Genomic DNA, 21,048 nt, shown 5'->3' on the forward strand with positions numbered 1-21,048 from the left:
CATGCGAAAAGGTTCCCTAAGTGATTATGATCGCAAATCTGGAATTAACAGACTTTGAACACAGAATGCTAGTCGGAGCTAGACATGTGGAACATTCCATTTCATGAATCATTAGGAAATTCAATATTCCAAGAGCCACAGCATCAAGAGTGGGCTGAGAATGGCAGATTTCAGACATTACCTATCACCACGGACAACACAGTGGCAAACGGCCTTCACTTAACAGCCGAGACCAGCAGTGTTGGCACAAAGTTGTGTGTGCTAACAGACAAGCAACATTGCCTGAAATAACTGCAGAAATCAATGTGGGATATATGACAAATGTAGCCATTATGACAGTGCAGTGAAATTCAGCATTAATGGGTTATGGCAGCAGGCAACTAATGCGAATGTCTTTTCTAACAGCACAACGTCGCTTGCAGTGCCTCTCCTGGGCTCACGACCATATCAACTGGATGCCTTGACAACAGGAAAACCATGACCTGGTCAGATGAGTCCTAATTTCAGATGGTAAAAACTGATGGTAGGGTTCAAGGCATTGTGCAAACCGATGGTGGATCCATAATGCTGTGAACTGTGTTTACATAGAATGGACTGGGTCCTCTGGTCCAATTGAACTGATCAACTTGAAATGGTTGTGTTCAGCTACTTGGAGACCATTTGCAGCCATTCACGTGCTTCATGTTCCCTAACAGTGCTGCAGCTTTATGGATGACAATGTGCCACGTCACCAGTCCACAACTGATCATGATTGGTTTGAAGAATATTCTGGATAATTCAAGCAAATGGTTTGGCCACCCAGATCACCCAACATGAACCCCATTGAACATTTATGGGGCATAATCAAGAGATAGATTTGTGTACAAAATCCTGCACTGGTAACACTTCCACAATTATGGAGGGCTATAGAGGCAGCATGGCTCAATATTTGTGCAGCGGACTTGTTGAGTCAATTCCACATCAAGCTGCTGCGCTAAACCGGGAAAAAGGAGGTCCAACGTGATATTAGGAGGTATCCATGACTTTTGTCACCTCAATGTATTATCATTATTCCAGCCTGGATTTTCCATTGTCCGACTGTATTTATTTCACGATAGACACACATTAGCAACAACCAAATTTCTCCCAATGAAAGACCAGTTTGTTGATACCATCACTGTAGAATGTTTGGCCTTGTTGAAAGAGCCACAACCTCACCTCTGCTTGCATCACTTCATCACTATCAAAGCACAGCCTAGAGAGTGTTCTTTAAGTTTTGGAAACGTGAAAATCAAATGTGGCTACTTGGGACTGTATGGAGGATGATCCGATGACAGTGAACCCAAGGCATCGGACTGCTGCAGATGTTGCAGGACTTGTTTGTGGTCAGCCATTGTCATGCTGAAGGAGAGGCTGCTCTACGTATGGAGGAAGTCTTTGAATTCGGCTTTCAGTTTTCTTACAGTCTCGCTGTACCTTGCAGAGTTTATTGTGGTGCCTTTACGCATAATTCCAACTGTGCCACACTTTGAACATCCCATAACACTGTGAGCAAGACTTTGCCTGCTGATGGCATGTTCTTGAACTTTTTTGGCATTAGTGAGCCTTCGTGGCAGAAGTCCTTTGATGATCTCTTGTTTTTGGGAGACAAATTGGTGAACACAATTTTCATCATCTGTAACAGTGTTGTTAAGAAACTCATCACCCTCAGACTCAGAATGCAATAGAAATTGTTGACACATATCCAATCTCCTCTGTTCCTCAGAAGTGAACATTTGAGGCACTCATCATGCACACAGTCTTCTGTACTGCAGTTCTGCAATGATGGCCTGTACATGCTCTCACGACATGTCATACTTACCTGAGAGCTGTATCTGTGTCATCCAATGATGTTCTCTGACGAGTTCATCAACACGATTCCAATGAGTCTTGTTGGTTGTCACACGTGGTCATCCACTCTGAACTCGTGTCATGCATGTCAACGTTAGCACCACCATGTCCTTCATTATGAGCACAAAGAACCTAACATTGCACATTACTGATGTCAACACCTTCAGCACCATGCAAAGCTTTCGTTCTTCTATAGGTTTCAGTTGGTGGCACATTTTCTGCCATGTTAAATTTGACTACAGCACACTGTTGTCAACGCATCAACATAGTTATGTTACACACACTGCCATGTTCATCACAACAATTTAGAGTCCTCCTAGCAGAAGAGGGTTGCAACACGCATCAGTATATTAAAAAAAAAAATTGATATTGAGGGCAGAATAAAAAAATTAAGAAGCATTACTTTTCCGCATTTGTATAGTTTTTTCCCTCAGCCGGATCACTGTGGTCCTCAAACTTTCCTCTCCTGTTTTGGTATTTTTTAGTCACTTATTTGATATCTGTAAGTATTTCACATTATACCAGAAATTTCTCTCAAAATTTAATTTGAACTCTTGGCACTTTTGTCATAAAAAGTAACGTAAAGTGAATCTATTCCGGCAGTTGTATTATACTGCCGTACTTTTGCATTTCTGGTTCAGATTTTTTTGTTGTATCTACTAGACATGAGTTTGTACGTCCTCTGTAGTTTTACAGAATTTTCATTGTTTGATCACTGATTTAGTGCTAATAGTTTAATTTTATTTAATAAAATTGCAGCCAAATAGTCATATACAGTTACTTTGCTTGACATTTTACATTTTTGCATATTCATTTATAGATTTCACTCTTTTACCGCACAGTTCTACGTGATATCATTCACAGGCTTTGTTACACAGTTCACATACAGATGTTGTGGTTGGGTCGTTTTTGCAAATTACATGATGAAAGCCGTGAACAGATAATCTAGTTACAATATGTCACAGTTCGAAGTTTGGTGCTGTCCATGAGCAGTTCGTCATTGCTTCGGTGCCATAGAACTACGGCCATACTTTTTCTCCTCCATGATCTTCAGTTGACTTCTGGAAGCTTTGGTGTGTGGCATCATATAACAAAGTTTGATGTCTTCAATTAGGAATGTCTCACTTGCTAGCAGGTACAGTAGTCTAGATCTTGCTGTCTTTTAGAGACCTAGCGCTCTTTTTAAGTAAGTCAATTTTACCTTTTCTAGTGTTTCTGGTAAAATAGTCCCCCATTCGGATCTCCGGGTGGGGACTACTCAGGAGGACTTTGTTATCAGGAGAAAGAAAACTGGCGTTCTACGGATCAGAGCGTGGGATGTCAGATCCCTTAATCGGGCAGGTAGGTTGGAAAATTTAAAATGGGAAATGGATAGGTGAAAGTTAGATCTACTGGGAATTAGTGAAGTTCGATGGCAGGAGGAACAAGACTTCTGGTCAAGTGAATACAGGGTTATAAATACAAAATCAAATAGGGGTAATGCAGGAGTAGGTTTAATAATGAATAGGAAAATAGGAATGCTGGTAAGCTACTACAAACAGCATAGTGAACGCATTATTGTGGCCAAGATAGATACGAAGCCCACGCCTACCACAGTAGTACAAGTTTATATGCCAACTAGCTCCGCAGATGATGAAGATATTGATGAAATGTATGATGAGATAAAAGAAATTATTCAGATAGTGAAGGGAGGCGAAAATTTAATAGTCATGGGTGAATGGAATTCGATAGTAGGAAAAGGGAGAGAAGGAAACTTAGTAGGTGAATATGGATTGGGGGGGCAGGAAGAAATGAAAGAGGAAGCCACCTGGTAGAATTTTGCACAGAGCATAACTTAATCATAGCTAACACTTGGTTCAAGAATCATGAAAGAAGGCTGTATTCATGGAAGAGCCCTGGAGATACTAGTAGGTATCAGGTAGATTATATAATGGTAAGACAGAGATTTAGGAACCAGGTTTTAAATTGTAAGACATTTCCAGGGGCAGATGTGGACTCTGACCACAATTTATTGGTTATGAACTGTAGACTAAAACTGAAGAAACTGCAAACAGATAGGAATTTAAGGAGATGGGACCTGGATAAACTGAGAGAACCAGAGGCTGTAGGAAGTTTCAGAGAAAGCATTATGGAATGAGTGACAAGAACAGGGGAAAGAGTGACAGTAGAAGAAGAATGGGGAGCTTTCAGATACGAAATAGTGAAGGCAGCAGAAGATCACGTAGACAAAAAGACAAGGACTAGATATCAGGGGTGGGGGCTAACAGAACAGATATTGAATTTAATTGATGAAAGGAGGAAATATAAAAATGCACTAAATGAAGCAGACAAAAAGGAATACAAATGTCTCAAAAATGAGATCAACAGGAAGTGCATAATGGCTAAGCAGGGACGGCTAGAGGACAAATGTAAGGATGTAGAGGCATATATCACTAGGGTAAGATATACTGCATACAGGAAAATTAATGAGACCTTTGGAGAGAAGAGAACCACTTGTTTGAATATCAAGAGCTCAGATGGAAACCCAGTTCTAAGCAAAGAAGAGAAAGCAGAAAGGTGGAAGGAGTATACAGAGAGTCTAAACAAGGCTGATGTTCTTGAGGACAACATTATAGAAATGGAAGAGAATGTAGATGAAGAGTAAACAGGAGATATGATACTTCGTGAAGAGTTTGACAGAGCACTGAAAGTCGTAAGTCGTAACAAGGCCCCAGGAGTAGACACCATTCCATTAGAACTACTTGGGAGAGCCAGGCCTAACAAAACTCTACCATCTAGTGAGCAAGATGTATGAGACAGGTGAAGTGTGTGTGTTTGAGGTTTACGGGCGCTAAACAGCGGGGTCATCAGCGCCCAAACGCATAAAAAACAGGAACACATGCAGTGAAGGGACTAAGACGAACAGCGAACAAGGAGAATGGCTAAAAGACACAGACCTGACGCAGTTCCAAATCCTCACATACAGAGGCAAAACAAGAGGAGAAGGAACACACTAAAAAGGAAGGGAAACAAGGAAAAGAGAACAGAAACCGAAGAGAAACAAGGAGGTAATTGTGACTGGCTGACCTCTTACCTAAAACCTGGGTGAGCCAGTCACCCAGCAGCACATTACAACCCTCTCCCTAAAATTAGAGGCAGCAAATTGGGCAGGACACAAAACCGTAAGACCTTAACTACAGTCGTTGCGTCATCTTGTAAAAGAGAGGGCAAATCCGGTGGCAAAGAAACCACCGCCCTCTGGTCAGAGAATAAAAGACAGTCAAGTAAAATGTGGTGGACAGTAATCTGGACGCCACAAGCACTGCAGATTGGGGGGCTCGCCCGCCGGAGTAAAAAACCATGTGTTAAGGGACTGTGCCCGATGCGGAGGCGAGTGAGGAGAACCTCACCCGCCTGCATGACTGGTAGGACGTGCGCCATGGCCGCGTGGTGGCCTTGACCAGACGCAGCTCATTTTCACTGACTGCCCAGCCACTCCTCTTCCCACTGACGCAGAACGCGATAACGCAGGAGGGAGGTAACAGCATGGAGGGGGACGGCACATGCAACAACGTGAGGGAGGGAACATGCATCTTTGGCAGCCACATCCGCCAGTTCGTTTCCCCTAATACCCACGTGCCCCGGCACCCAGCAGAAGGAAACCTCCTTCCCCTGCCGTTGCAGGTGGAGTAGGGCATCATGGATGTCCTGGACGACCGTATCCGCTGGGTGCAAGTGTTGCATGGTCTGAAGGGCACTCAGGGAGTCAGAACAGATGAGGAACTTACGACTGGGAACACATCGCATCTGCTCCAATGCCCCCAAGATCGCAAACAATTCGGCATCAAAGATGGTAAACGTCGCAGGAAGCCGTAACTTACGACTCGATCAGGGAAAACAACAGCACAACCAACAGAGTCCCCCTGTTTAGAGCCATCCGTAAATACTGGTACATGGTCGGGATGCTGGTTTAAAATATCATAAAATAAGGAGGTAAAAACAAACGCAGGAGTGCAGCTCCTCCAGTACTCCGACAAGTCTAAAAGGACGCTGGACCTCTGGAGCAACCAGGGAGGCAGGCGAGTAAAACCTTGTCGTTGGGGGGCCACACGCTCCACACCAAGGGACTCAAGCAAATGCTTGGCACGAATCCCAAATGGTCTCGTTGCCCTGGGACGACTGGAAAAGAGACGTTCCATTGGCGGTCGGGCAACGGTAGGGTACGCAGGGGAGGTAGGACAGGCAAGGAATTGACACACCCGTCGCACCATGAGGAGTTTCCGCCGGATGGCGAGCGGTGGTTCCCCTGCCTCAGCAAACAGGCTGGGGATGGGACTGGTACGGAAGGCACCAGTGGCCAGTCTGATACCCTCATGGTGTACTGCGTCAAGTATCCTCAGTTACGAAGGTCTTGCTGACCCATACACGGTGCAACCATAGTCAAGATGCAATCGGACGAAAGCCCTATAAAACTGCAGCAGACGCGCCCGATCTGCTCCCCAGGACCGAAGGCTCAGACACTTCAAAATATTCAGTGCCTTCAGGGCCCGCACCTTGAAGTCTTTAAGGTGAGGCAACCACGACAGTTTGGAATCAAAAGTGAGGCCCAGGAACCGCACAGTGTCGCTAAAAGGAAGAATGGTGTCCCTCAGATGCAATTCAGGGGAGGTAAAAAGACGTCGAGAACGATTAAAATGAACACACACACATTTGTCTGCAGAAAAGGTAAAACCCGTCTTCGCAGTCCATGCCTCTAATCGCTGTATCGTAAGCTGCAACTGCCGACTAGCAGTGACAAGACTGGAGGAAGAACAGAAAACAGCAAAATCGTCCACAAACAAGGAGCATTGGGCAGGACTCCGGATAGTGGACGTGATACTGTTAATGGCGACGGCAAAGAGGGTGACACTTAAAACGCTTCCCTGAGGAACACCATTCTCCTGCACATACAAATCAGATAGCACATTACCAACCCTATATCGAAAGAGGCGGTGGGAAAGAAAGGACCGAATGAAGATTGGGAGACGGCCACGAAAGCCCCACTCATGGAGTTGATTGAGGATATGGCGGCGCTAAGTAGTGTCATACGCCTTATGAATGTCAAAGAATACACCTAGACAATGCTGGTTATGCAGGAAGGCCTGCTGGATGGCCGCCTCAAGCAGGGTCAAGTTGTCTATAGTTGAACGACATCTCCGAAAGCCACACTGAGAGGGGCTAAGGAGCTGCCTGGTCTCGAGCAGCCAAACCAGGCGACGGTTGACCATGCGTTCCAACGTCTTCCCGATACAGCTCGTCAAAGCAATACTCCGATAACTACTGGGATGCGTTCGGTCCTTCCCCGGTTTGAGGAGGGGAATCAAAATCACCTCCCACCACGAGTCAGGGTACGTGCCGGATAACCATATCATATTAAAACAATTAAGGAGAACTTCCTTGGATGGCAGTAACAAGTGCTGCAGCATGCTGTACCGGATGTGATCATGACCAGGCGCAGTATCATGAGCCACAGACAGCGCCGAATCCAGTTCCCACATTGTGAAGGGGCAGTTGTAGGGCTCAGAATTTGGAGACCTGAAGTCCAAGTGACCCCTCTCGATGGCAGTGCGGTAGCGGCAGAAATCTGGATCACAGTTAATAGTGGCGGTAGATGCCGCAAAATGCATGGCCAGTGTCTGGGCAATGTCTCTCGGTGCCGTGAGAAGACTTCCCTGATGCAGCAATGCTGTGACAGGTAGTTGGCTGTGTTTCCCGGAAATCCTCCTGATGGCTTCCCATACTTTCGTAGAATTAGTGGAGCGGGAGATGGAGTTCAAGAACGATTGCCATGACCGTCGTTTGCTCTCTTTAATCACGCGCCGCGCTTTGGCCCTTGCGACCCGAAAGGATGCAAGATTGTCAGCTGAGGGACGGCACTTGAAGTGGCGCAGAGCTGCACGGTGGGCTCAGATGGCTGAGCGGCACTCAGTGGTCCACCAAGGGACAGGACGCCTCTTGGGATGACCGGATGACTGTGGGATTGACAATTCAGCAGCATGGGAGACCACGGCTGTAACATGGTCTACCCATTCGTGGACACTGGCACGGTGTTCCTGGCACGGTGTTCCAAAACAGCCAGTTGGCTGAAAAGTGTCCAGTCAGCTCGGCAGAGGTGCCATCGGGGCGGCACTGGTAATGCCATAGCCTCATCCAGGAGGCGAATCCAAAGGGGGAAGTGGTCACTAGAATGGAGGTCAGCAGCAACCTCCCACAGAGCAGAATCCGCGAGTGCTGGAGAGCAAAAGGAAAGGTCAATAGCTGATGACGACCCAGAAGCAGTACAGAAACGAGTGGGAGCACCAGAGTTGAGGATGCACAGTTCTTCAGACATCATGAGGCTTTCCAGAATGCGACCCCTGGGGCAAGTAGTCGAAGAGCCCCATAAGACATTATGAGAATTGAAGTCCCCCAGAAGAAGAAATGGGCGGGGGAGTTGGCTAATAAGGTCTGCGAGAGCCACAGAGTCTATCGCATCCTGAGGTGGTAAGTAAACTGAACAGACTGTGAGCCTCCAACCCACAAGAAGGTCAACTGCAACTGCTTGCATGTCTGTAACGAGAGGGAGCTCAGATGAGGGGTGCATGTCACGGACAAAAACCGCAACACCACCCTTTGCCCTTTCCCCCGTTAGATCATCTTTCCGATATACTGTATAGCCCCGTAAAGAAGGACCATCAGTGCTCCGAAAATGTGTCTCTTGGAGACATAAGCACAAAGGGCACTCTCGTACAAGGAGCTGTAATTCGGCCACATGCGTCCTGAACCCATTCAGGTTCCACTGTAATATGGGAGCCAGTGATCAGGGTGGCTGAACTCTCACCCTGCCTCTGTGCTTTGGAGGAGAGCCCGTACTGGCCGGAGATTTATTCCTGGGGCGAGAAGATCGCCCCCGGCCGATGTCAATGTCCATCAGCTCCGATGACGACCCACGGGAGATGTCAGACAGTATGATGGCCTCATCATCGGACCGACCCTGACTAGTCTCCTCAGGTGGCAAAACCTTCAGCTTCGGCGTCTTTGCCTTGGGGGGCTTAGAATGTAGAGCCTTGTCAACAGGTGGAGCATTACTCGCCTGGGCAGAAGGCCCCATATGGGGAGATGGAGGAAGTACCCCAATGTCAGCAACCACAGCCTTGTCCGACATTGCGGGGAGAGCCGTAGGTTGCAAAACAACCGCAGCAGCACAAGTGCACTGGCAAACGCAGGTATTAGTGCTAACACTAGCAACCTCTGTTTGCGTAGCAACAGTGGCCAGTTGTACCGGTTTTTTCAGAGTGGAAGCGAAAGATGTAGTAAACACAGGAGGTTGCATGGCCTTAAAGAGCTTCTTGGCCTCACCATAGGGGATGCGCTTAGATGTTTTAATCTCCTGTATCTTCCATTCGTCGAGATAGATGGGGCAGACCCGGCTCCAGACAGGGTGACTCCCAGAGCAATTCACGCACTTCACAGGCGATGAACAGTCAGCTCCTTCATGGGCAGGCTGACCACATTTACCACAAGTGGCTATCCCATTGCACCCCAACGTAGTGTGCCCAAAGCGCTGACATTTGAAACAGCGCATTGGGTTGGGGAAATATGGCCTTACTGGCAAACGTAAAAACCCCGCTTTAACATGCTCTGGGAGTCGTGGGCAACTGAACGTGAGAATAAACGAGTCGGATTTGACTAGGTCCCCATTGACTCGTTTCATAATATGCTGCACATCAACAATACCTTCAGCAGCCCATTCAGATTTTAACTCGTCTATGGGGATATCCACCAAGTCCCTACATGTCACAACACCCTTACTGTAATTCAGAGTGGAGTGGAGCTCGGTCTCGATAGCATACTCACCGAGACAGGTTGCTTTCCGAAGAGAAGCGACTTGACGGGAACTAGATGTCTCAACTAACAGAGTCCCATTGCGCAGTCGCTTCACAGATTTAAGTGTTCCTGCAATTCCCTCAAGACCCTTGTGGATGTAAAAGGGAGAAACCCTCTCAAAGCTACCCTCCTTCCGTTTAATAATCAAAAACACATTCTGATTATCATCATGTGCTCTGTTACGACAGTCTGACAAATCTCGATCAACACTAGGTGCTGGAGGACTCGCAGCACGAAGTCGCTTCTTCGATGGGGTGTGTTTTCCTACCAGTGGCCCACCCAAGCCACTGGTAGGGGGAAATGTAGAGGTCGAAGGGTCCATTGCGGTCCGAGACAGGTGAAGTACCCTCAGACTTCAAGAAGAATATAATAATTCCAGTCCCAAAGAAAGCAGGTGTTGACAGATGTGAAAATTACCGAACTATCAGTTTAATAAGCCATGGCTGCAAAATACTAACAGGAATTCTTTACAGACGAATGTAAAAACTGGTAGAAGCTGACCTCAGGGAAGATCAGTTTGGATTCCATAGAAATGTTGGAACATGTGAGGCAATACTGACCCTACGACTTATCTTAGAAAATAGATTAAGAAAAGGCAAACCTACGTCTCTAGCATTTGTAGACTTAGAGAAAGCTTTTGACCATGTTGACTGGAATACTCTCTTTCAAATTCTGAAGGTGGTAGGGGTAAAATACAGGGAGCGAAAGGTTATTAACAATTTGTACAGAAACCAGATGGCAGTTATAAGAGTCGAGGGATGTGAAAGGGAAGCAGTGGTTGGGAAGGGAGTGAGACAGGGTTGTAGCCTATCCCCGATGTTATTCAATCTGTATATTGAGCAAGCAGTAGAGGAAACAAAAGAAAAATTCGGAGTTGGAATTAAAACCCATGGAGAAGAAATAAAAACTTTGAGGTTCGCCGATGACATTGTAATTCTGTCAAGAGACAGCAAAGGACCTGGAAGAGCAGCTGAATGGAATGGACCATGTCTTGAAAGGAGGATATAAGATGAACATCAACAAAAGCAAAATGAGAATATTGGAATGTAGTCGGATTAAATCGGGTGATGCTGCTGGAATTAGATTTGGAAATGAGACACTTAAGGTAGTAAAGGAGTTTTGCTATTTGGGGAACAAAATAACTGATGATGGTCGAAGTAGAGAGGATATAAAATGTAGACTGGCAATGGCAAGGAAAGCGTTTCTGAAGAAGAGAAATTTGTTAACATCGAGTATAGATGTTTCTGAAAGTCGTTTCTGAAAGTATTTGTATGGAGTGTAGCCATGTATGGAAGTGAAACCTGGATGGTAAATAGTTTAGACAAGAAGAAAATAGAAGCTTTCAAAATGTGGTGCTACAGAAGAATGCTGAAGAGTAGATGAGTAGATCACATAACTAATGTGGAGGTATTGAATAGAATTGGGGAGAAGAAGAGTTTGTGGTACAACTTGACTAGAAGAAGGGATCAGTTGGTAGCACATGTTCTGAGGCATCAAGGGATCACCAATTTAGTATTGGAGGGCAGCGTGGAGGGTAAAAATCGTAGAGGGAGACCAAGAGACGAATACACTAAGCAGATTCAGAAGGATGTAGGTTGCAGTATGTACTGGGAGATGAAGAAGCGTGCACAGGATAGAGTAGCATGGAGAGCTGCATCAAACCAGTCTCTGGACTGAAGACCGCAACAAGAACAGTGTTTTTGGATTTTTTTTCTGTCAGATGGTCCCATATAACCTCCATTCCATAGGCCAGGATTGGCAAGATTTTTGCATTGAATAATTTCATGGCCGTTTCTAGACTGAGTAGTAGGATGTTTTTGATGTCCTGTATTGCTATTATTGCTTGGGCTGCACGTTATGTTGTATTTTTGTTTAGCCTGTTGGTTGCAATGTCACCCCCAGGTATTTAAAGTCTCATGAGATTTTTATTTTTTGTCCTCTGATGTTGATTTCCGCATTCTTGGGTGTTCTGCCTCCTTTTCTGAGAATCACTATTTCTGTCTTTGTTATGTTTATGTGTAGTTTGTGTTCACTGCACCAGTCATCTATTTTCTCAATGATTTTCTGCAGCTTCTGTATATCTGTTGATCCTATGGCTATGTCGTCAGCGTATGCATATATGTATACATCATCTTCATTTTCTCCAATTCGCAGTACTTCTTAAGTGGCAAGAATTTACAACAAAGGGCTCATTGGGCCACCCTGTAAGACTCCGTCTGATTGCAGAATGAGGTTCGAAAAAGAGAGGTTGTCTGATATTGTGATTAAGTTGTATTTGAGGATCCACTTGATTATTCTTGCCCATACACTATCTTCTCCCATTGCGTTTTCCAGTTTTCGGACTATGAAATCTCTTTCCAGTAGGTCAAAGGCTTTGGTAAAGTCTATGAACACTGTGTAGAACATTTGTTTCTTTTGTACCTTTCGTTGATGTTGTTTAGAAGAAGCCTGACTGCCGTAAGGGTTGATCTTCCAGATCTGAAGCCCATTTGTCATTCTGGGAGGTGACTGTCCACACAGGCTTTAATTTTTTGTATAATTATCTTTGAAAACATCTTGAACTGAGTATTTTCCAGGGCTATGCCTCTGTACTTGTTTGTGTCCATTGGGTCTCCTCTACCTATGTAGAGAACTTTTATTATCAAGTGTGTCCATCAGGTCGGAATTCTTCAAAGGTCCAGGCATTTGTCGAATAGTTTGATCCACACATGTTGGAGAGCCTCTTTCGCATCTTTTATATATGTTCATTATATATATTATCAGGTCCTGCTGCTTTCTTGTTCTTCAGTGTTTTTATTACTTCTTTTACATCTTCTTCATTTAGAGGTTCCCAAACATTGTGTTTTTCCTTTGTTTGATGTTGTTTCTCTTTCTTTGGGGGTGTTTTGATTCCTAATTTGTTCAGTTCCTTACTGAAGTGGTCTTCCCATTCCTTCATGTCTATAATTGGTGTATGAGCCAGTCTTCATGGTCTTGCTCTGCTTCATCCGCTTCTCTTTTTGCCTCTCTTTCTATGTATTCTTTTTTCTTCTCTTCTATTAGCTTTTTTTTTGTAGATTTTCTTCTCTTCTGTGTATAGTTTTCGTGTTTCCTTGTCATGCTGGTTTCTTAATGTGTGGAGCGTTCTTAGAACAGTGTTCCTTTTGCTGTAGCATTCAGCATCGAACCATCTTTTTGCCGCCCTTGTTTCTGGGTTTGTTTGTATCACTAAATTTTTTAGGAGGTCTTCTATTTTTGTCTGTTGCTTTTTCAAGGTTTCCTTCCTCTATTAAAGTTTCTATTTGTGTTATTTGTTCTTGCTGGTTTGTTAATTTTTCTTTATCTAGTTTTCTTTGTGTGATTTGGAGGGTCATTCTTGCTGGTGGTGGCGTGACATTATTTATTTTTATCTTCATTGGAATGTGTTTTCGTATAGACGTGATGGAGTCATGCCATATTGGTTGAATACTTCCTTTTATTTCTCCTCTTGTTAGTGCATTATCAATGGTGCTTTTCCCATTGTGTGTGTCTCTGTCTATCGTTCAGCAGCGTGAAACCATCTTCTTCTAGGGTTTCAACGACTTGTCTTGTTTTATAGTTCTCTGTGTCTATTCTGCAGTTGAGATCGCCTGCAATAATGGTGGGTTAGCTGTCGCATTGGTTGATGAGTGTAATTATTTCATCAATTATTTCTACAGCATTTGTGTGCAGTTGGAAATAGGCTGCAATTATATTTATGTTTGATGCTTCTACTAACATAGTATTTTCTTGTTTCATGAATTTTTTTTGTGGGGGTCATCCAGGGTTTCAGTAGGATAGATACTCCTCCCAAGGGCCATCCTCTTTCTCCCTTCTTTGCCATTAGGTGAAAATTGTAGAAATCTTTATGTTGCCAGCTGTCTATCAGGAAGGTTCATGTTAGAATTGGAACATCCGAGTTTTGCACAATGTCTGTTGGTGTTAGGTTAAGAGCACTTTTTATTCCCTTTGTATTCCACAAGACTGCTTTTATTTCTTGTTCTTCTGGTTTTCTTCTTAGTTTAGTTGAGCTCTGCTCCCTCTTTCATTGATCATCTTGGGAAACGAAATCAACATACTTTTATGTTTTCTGGTCAGAATTCTGGTTCTTGTGTGATTTGTAGATCTTCAAACGGAATGCCTACTCTGACAGCTTTTTTGTCGCCCAGTGTGCACAGTTCTTCACATTCAAGTTGTCCCAGTATTCCATTCTTGTTGAGATATTTCACTATTGTATCAGTTGTGGTGGTTCTCATTAAGTTACTGATATACAGCCATGCTGTTGTTTCTGATGCTTGCATTCCTTCTTTTTTTTTTACCAATTATGGTTTTATTTTTACTCTGGTTTCTTCCTACCACAGTACTCCAAGTTGGTTCCTCTAGTTCATTAACCTGATTTCGGGTTTTATTATGTTGTTCATGTGCATTGATTTGGACTTGTGGCTGCCTTTGTTGCTGGAGCAGAGGATTTCTGTATATTGTTGTTCCCCTTGGCTTAACTTTGTTGTTGTACTTAGTTTGTATGTTGTTTCCATCAGTTTTGGTTTTCCCTGGTTCTAGGTGACTTTCCTTTTCTAGAGTTTTCTTTATTTGCTCCTGTATTAACATCCCAAGTTGGTTTTTTAGGAAATCAGTTACCTCCTCCATTTTATGCCTCAATTCTCTCATTTCCGTGTTATTTTCGTCTTTTTTTGCGTTTTCCAGAGAGCTACCCACTCCGAAGATGTCTCCGCTGAAGTTCTTCTCAGATCCTGTAGGTCTCTCTTCCGTCTGCCTCTGTCCACTATGTGCTGTTTCCTGTGTTTCCCCAATAGATGTCACTGAGTGTCCAGCAGTCCACTGGCCGTTACGTGCTGTTTCCTGTGTTTCTCCGATACATGTTGGTAGTTGTCTGGCAGTGCAGCTGTCTTCTTCCTCGCTCATCTCCTCTTGCTAGATGTTCCTAACCTCTCTCATAGGATTCCTGTTCTCCTCCTCCTTTGCTTTTGTTTCGTTTTTCAAAGATTCTAAGCATTTTCTTATTTCACTCACCGCATCTAGTAATTCATTCTTCATTTCCTTCTTCATATATCCTCCTCCTTCTGCCACTTTTCCGATCTTCATAAGAGTGTTCTCAATATGTCGCACTGCACTGTCCGCCATCTTTAGTTTAATAATACCACCTAAATATCTAAATCCATAGGTCTGCAAATATGCTGATTAAATGTTGATAGTTTAGAAAAGGTCTGGCCTCATACAGAATATGGAACTCCTTTTTTACTTCTTCTTCTTCTTTTGAGTCATCAACTAATAGTCACCATTTTTTAATCACTAAAATGAACAGTGCTCAGACAAATCACCACCTTCTCTGACACCTGCATTGACTTCCCGTAGTTAAAAATGTTCTTTCATAAATTTAGCTGTTGTTGCTGTTACAAGTTTGTTTCATTGTCTTTTTACCAACTTTTAATTTCTCTAACTTATTACAAAAAGTTTTTCGGTCTATGAAATCATTGGCTTTCCTGGAGTCGGGCATATCTGAATTATGAAAGAGCATGTCTATCTCAGGTTTCTTTGAGTTTATGATAAGCAACCGATTATCTTATAAGTTTTATTGGAAGTACTTCACCTCTTGGAGCCAGAATCTCACTATATGCAAATTTCATGTTGGTGGGGTTGAGGGTTCGAGGGAGAGATAGGTGTATAGGTTTAGTGCGTATTTTCTTTGGAACATTGGAAAAATGATACACAACATAACTCCAATCTGATCAATATTCTTAGTCTACGAGAGATGCCATACTTATCAAATATGAATTAATTGATCTAATTTAACTCTTCTATTACCAACTATTACTAGTTAAATCAGTACAGAGCTGAATACAAAAAGAAAGCCATTAAGGTGGCATACCTTCAGTGTCTCAGCTATTTTCCCATTGTCAACATCTTGAATCAACTCAAAAAAGTTGAATCGTCTCCACTGAAATCAACATCCAAAGCAGACAATTAATTACAATTTTCTTGTATCAATATTTAAATAAAATACTTGTCAAACAATTCAAATAATTATTTCGTAAGTGCATTTCATACTTTACACCCCTTCAGAAGTAGACACACATCACAACATTAAAGATTTGCCAGCAGTATGAAAACTGTTTCAATAAATGAATATGGAGTATTAAAAGGGGATCAAAAGACTACACTAAAAAACTTCAGTTTGTGTAAATGAAGCACCAACATCAGTCATAACAAAAATTGCTTCACACATAATAAAGCCATTGGCAAATATTAATTCAACATTCGGTGGAATTCCTTTGCTACATCTCATTTGTAAGTAAATTATATACTGACCACAGACCACATTGACAAAATCATGTTTTCAACAATTACAAACAAATAACAGCAAGTGAGAAACTGGAATCTTTGTATAAAACTGCCAGTCACGTACCAAAATAAATACACTCATTATTCTAGGCAAACAGCTTGAATGCAAACTACACATTAACATGAAAGTTAGAAAATGTAATAAAATTATGATCTAAATCTGATGCTATGTTATAAAGACTCAAAATATGAACTAAGGAAGTTTTTAAATCTTTTTGCTATAAATTCATTGTGGCCATAAGTGCCCAAATCATAAAATACAAAGAGCCAGTTTCTGAGTAAAGCACTGTTTGGTTCTTGACGTTAGTTAACACACTGGAGACTAAACGGAATTAGTTGGTGGGCAGGATTAAAACACTGATACAGGATTAGAAATTGAAGTATTATATGTAGTTCACTACAGCGAGCGCAAAGCCTGTGTGTCGTCACTTATCAGATGACAATGATTGAAAAGACAGTGTCCAATAGATACAGCAGCTAAAATTATCTCCTTGTGACGACATGTGCTAGAAGAAATTTCCCAAGTTGTAGAGGGAGGGAGGGGTTTAAAACTCTCCAAGTTTGTACACAGAGAGAGGCAACCACTGTTCGTACCAGAGTCATCGAATGTTTCTAACGATGCTGATTAATGTGTGCGGACTTCACACCTACAAGGTCCAGGTACCTTAATTGAAAGATTAGCAGCAGCATTAGCAACCCCATTCCCGACACGTTGCTGTGCCCAGGAGCCTCTATGAATGATACGCTGGCACCAGCATCAGCAGGTGAGTGATGGCAATCCTACTTTCACTTTACTAAAGGGCACAGAGGTTCTGGAGAGCACTGAGGGAATCTGGCCACACAATACATTTAGAGAATCTATGCTGCCAGATTAAGGGGCTAAAAGCCTGACAGTAAAAATCAAGCACTGGCCTAAAAGGCAAAACCTAAAAACACTCTCCATCGACAACAAATGCACATCTTATACTGTGGTCACCATTAGAGCAAAAAGAGTAAATGAAAATGGTATCCTAAAGGTACTACTTGGACAAATGATCAAAGCTGGAGTACTGTTCTTCAGAAATGAAATAAGATGGACATGAACTTTTGCAAGAAGCCAAGGGGAGGAAAGACTCTCAGTCTTTAGAAATGTGACAGGTAATGTGAAATGAAGTTTTCACAGAGAATACAAAAGCAGATTCCAGGAGGCTGCAAAGAAGCAGAATGTGCTAAAATGGATGCATAAGGTGGATGACTGGACACAGAGTACAATCTGAAAGCTTATCTGCAGAGTAGAACATCACACCTAAATGACAGCAGTAGTTCAGAAGCTCCCACCTAAACTCATATCTGGACTGGAGCAAAAGGCACCTGTGGCAACACGGATCATATGGCGATGGTGGTGATGAATGGTGTTATGACAATGTAAGATAGTATGGTCATGCACACGAATATTCTATATCTCCATAATCAAGTTCTGATTGGACTAAAGTCTGATACAAACGAAAAAAGACTGTTCTGTCTGTTTTAAATGAGGTGCCACTTAGATACATATGACCTTCAGAGAAAGGATACAGTGTGGTATCACATAAGGGAGGCCCATTTAAGTTCTCTATCAAGCATTAACCCCCAAAAATTTTGTGGTATTGATAAATGGAAGAGCAGAAGGTTGGAGATGTAAGGATGACCTGCAAGGAACTACAACCACCAGATATTCATACAGACTGTTTTTCTGCTGCGTATGTGGAAGCAGTTATCTATGCTCCACAAATAGGGGTGGTTGAGCCAGTGCTGACTTTGCCACTCAAGTAAACAGATCCACTGAGACTTGCAATACATAATGAAATTATTGACAAAGAGAGAGAGCCTGATATTCTTAGTGCTAGACAGTTGATAATGCGGTTGACTGTGGAGAAGTTTCCTCTTGGAATGTTAAATAATAAATTATTTTCTAATAATAGGGAAACAAATCAATCATGCACAATTCAAACAAACTCTCCCAGTTGTGCAACAATGCTGATATCAGTGGTCACATGAATATTTTCACACCCACAGACATGGTCCTAGGCATCCACACGGCACACAAGCCTGCCAGGTTCGTCATACCGTATAGTCAGCAGTAGCAAATCATACAACTACCACAGCACAGACAAGAGACCTTGTGAGCCCAGATGTGTCAACACGAACTATTGTTAACCGGCTATTAGTAGTGGAACTATAGGTGCACACACAGCTCTAGCCCGTCTTCCACTCACACTACAGCATTGATGTGCACAGCTCAATTGGTGCTGTTGGAGGATCACTTGTAGATGGAATGGCACACTGTGGCCTTCAGTGATGAAAGCTGATTCTGCCTGCATGCAAGTGACGGTCATTAGCACATACAATGTAGACCTGGTGAGTGCCGTCTCGTAAAACACATTTGTCCAAGACACACTGGCCCCACTGCAGGCCTTAGGGTATGGTGTGTGATAATCTACAATTCCTGTTCAACTTTAGTATTTTTGAAGGGGACACTAATCAGCACTCATTATAAGCACAATGTTGTTAGACACCGCCCATGTATCTCAAAGTGCTCTGCAACACAGGCAGCAACATCCCTGGCCAGCACGACCTCCAGACTGCTTTGCCACCTGTGGAGGCTACACCACATACTAATATGGTTGGGTCGATACCTAGTACCTTGGAACCACTTGTGCTACTGAAATATAAATGTTATCATTTCATGTACTGCATATGCAGTGTTGCAATACATCCTGCAGGAATTGGAAACCTCTAAAAGAGTGTGCCAATTTTTGCCCCCAGCAGCGCATTATCACATTAAACTACAAACGCTAATGAGATTTTCATGGGAACAGATGGTTTTGGGCAGGAAGAGTTCTTGTTATTAATGCCATAAAACATGTTAACAACTTGGAAATAAAGACCACAGTGATAAACCTGGGATTTTGATCAAGGATGTAGCTGCAACTAGGGAATGCACGAAGTAGCCATACACAAACGAAAATGAGTATTATGACATATACACAGGCTTTCCCAACTCATAACCAAATTGTCACCTTCAAACTTAATCCAAGCCTCATGCTATCTGACTGTCTCTATAAACCACCTTTCTGTCACGAAATATTGGTGTTACAATCTCAAAACCAAACTATCACCTTTCATCCATAGCTATACTTCATACTACTCTGTAGTTCACTCTTGACACTGCAGCCTCCTTAAAACACAAAGATCTAATGTACACTAGAATACCATATAATGGAAAATATTGAACTGATGGAACCTGTTAGAAAAGAGGGAAGCATTCAGGCAGATGATGAAACATTGTCTCAAATGATGGATATTTATTTGAAATGCAAGAATGTTTAAGTTTCTCATATAATGCTGTTCCATCAAAATGGAATGAGAAAGTTCACTCATTTTCCTCAGTTATATTCTATGCTATAATTCTGGGATTATTTTGTGCATTCCCAATTATTATTCCTACTCAACAAAAGGCTAATAGCTACCTTCTTTGTAACAATTACATTGTCAGTTCACAATCTTAAGATAGCTGATGTTCCAGCATTTGGGATATTAACATCATAGGTATCTCAGTACATACATTCTCTCAAGGGATTTGTAATTAGTAACACAGAGCTAAAAAGGAAATTAACTATTCACTATGTTAATACTTGACACACAAAAAATGAACTTGATCACTGAACAGAATAATATAGCCTACACTTCTTATAATTTTTAAAAAAAATTGGTTGAAACCTGAATGGAAAAGTCAACAATACATCTAAAAGCTCACGTTCAACTGAAATACGTTATTGCCGAGTGCATCTATAAGGTTTATTTGATACTGCAGTTCCTACTGGTAATTAAGAGTCTTTTACATTCCAATTTGGCACTCATATGCACACGCTATGACAAATCTATTGTTTCACTAGTACTTTATCCTTCCCTCCCCTCTCCCATTTTCTGCTTTTATTAATAAATATTCTGTGTAACATCTCTGCTGTTAACATTTTGCACACAGTTGAACTTTCATAGCTCCTTCAAAAGGATAGGATGATATTTCAATTTTGATTTCAATTAATAACGACATACAAAATGGTGAGAAAACCTTCAGCAAAAAAGAAAGCATTTTGTTGCATTGTCACGATAGGTAAGGTTGACAGTTTTAACAGCGCCACAAAAGAACACATTAACAAATAATCAATTCCTTAAGCTGCCCTAAATATATCTTGCAACAAGGAATTACTGTTTCCGTTCCGGCATCGATCTGTACTGTCATATAGGCTACATCACACCTACAAGTGAACTGGAGAAATTAATAGGAATGTTATTAGTGATATTACATGAGCTTCGATTACGCGACGGCCGAGGGAAAATAACAATTCTTTCATATCATACCTCTAGGAATGCCATCTTGTATTAATTTACTTATTTGGTACTTCTTATTTTTGGTTACACATCTCGCACATTAATAAGCCACATAAGCCTCTCAGAACACGAAATAACTTCATTTATCACATCTGTCAAACATGAATTTCAACCCACAACAACAAAGTGTTTACATTCTCCTTCTCCCTTCTAATCGACACCTAAGATATTGTTGGGAATATACTCCCTCTAGCAGACGATTACAATCATTATGGCATAATGCGTGATAAACGATTTGGTAAACACTGAAGATATGCTTGTTTGGATATAGTTTATTTTTCAGCACCATCACACACAACTTCTATATGGGATTACCTGTTCGGCCGTCACCTGCTATCTTCATCTGCCATAGCGTACGGATCTCCGTACCGGCACGTTCACAGGAGCTCAGTCCGTCAATTCACCTGATGATGGCGACATGTATGATCGCCGAAATATTGTACCCGTTGGACACTGTAGACCGGCAGTACACCCGTGGATATTTTGATGTTCATCTGAAGAATATAGGGCTGGAACGATCACATAGAC

At 42.5% G+C, this 21,048-nt stretch overlaps 1 protein-coding gene across 3 annotated transcripts in view; it reads right to left on the reverse strand.

The window, feature by feature from the left end:
* The window catches only part of LOC124776759 (vacuolar protein sorting-associated protein 11 homolog), a 195,780-nt gene extending 175,104 nt beyond the window's left edge, over positions 1-20,676 (reverse strand). For all 3 annotated transcript variants that reach the window (XM_047251896.1, XM_047251895.1, XM_047251894.1), the window contains exons 1-2: positions 20,491-20,676; positions 15,638-15,706 (exon numbers count right to left, since the gene is read on the reverse strand). In XM_047251896.1, the coding sequence (XP_047107852.1) occupies positions 15,638-15,706; positions 20,491-20,505 (84 nt within the window). In that variant the 5' untranslated portion in view covers positions 20,506-20,676. The remainder of the gene's footprint in view (positions 1-15,637; positions 15,707-20,490) is intronic.
* Between the last annotated feature and the right edge of the window lie 372 nt (positions 20,677-21,048).

The sequence above is a fragment of the Schistocerca piceifrons genome, chromosome 2 (genome assembly GCF_021461385.2).
Source record: "Schistocerca piceifrons isolate TAMUIC-IGC-003096 chromosome 2, iqSchPice1.1, whole genome shotgun sequence".
Classification (NCBI taxonomy): Eukaryota; Metazoa; Arthropoda; class Insecta; order Orthoptera; family Acrididae; genus Schistocerca; species Schistocerca piceifrons.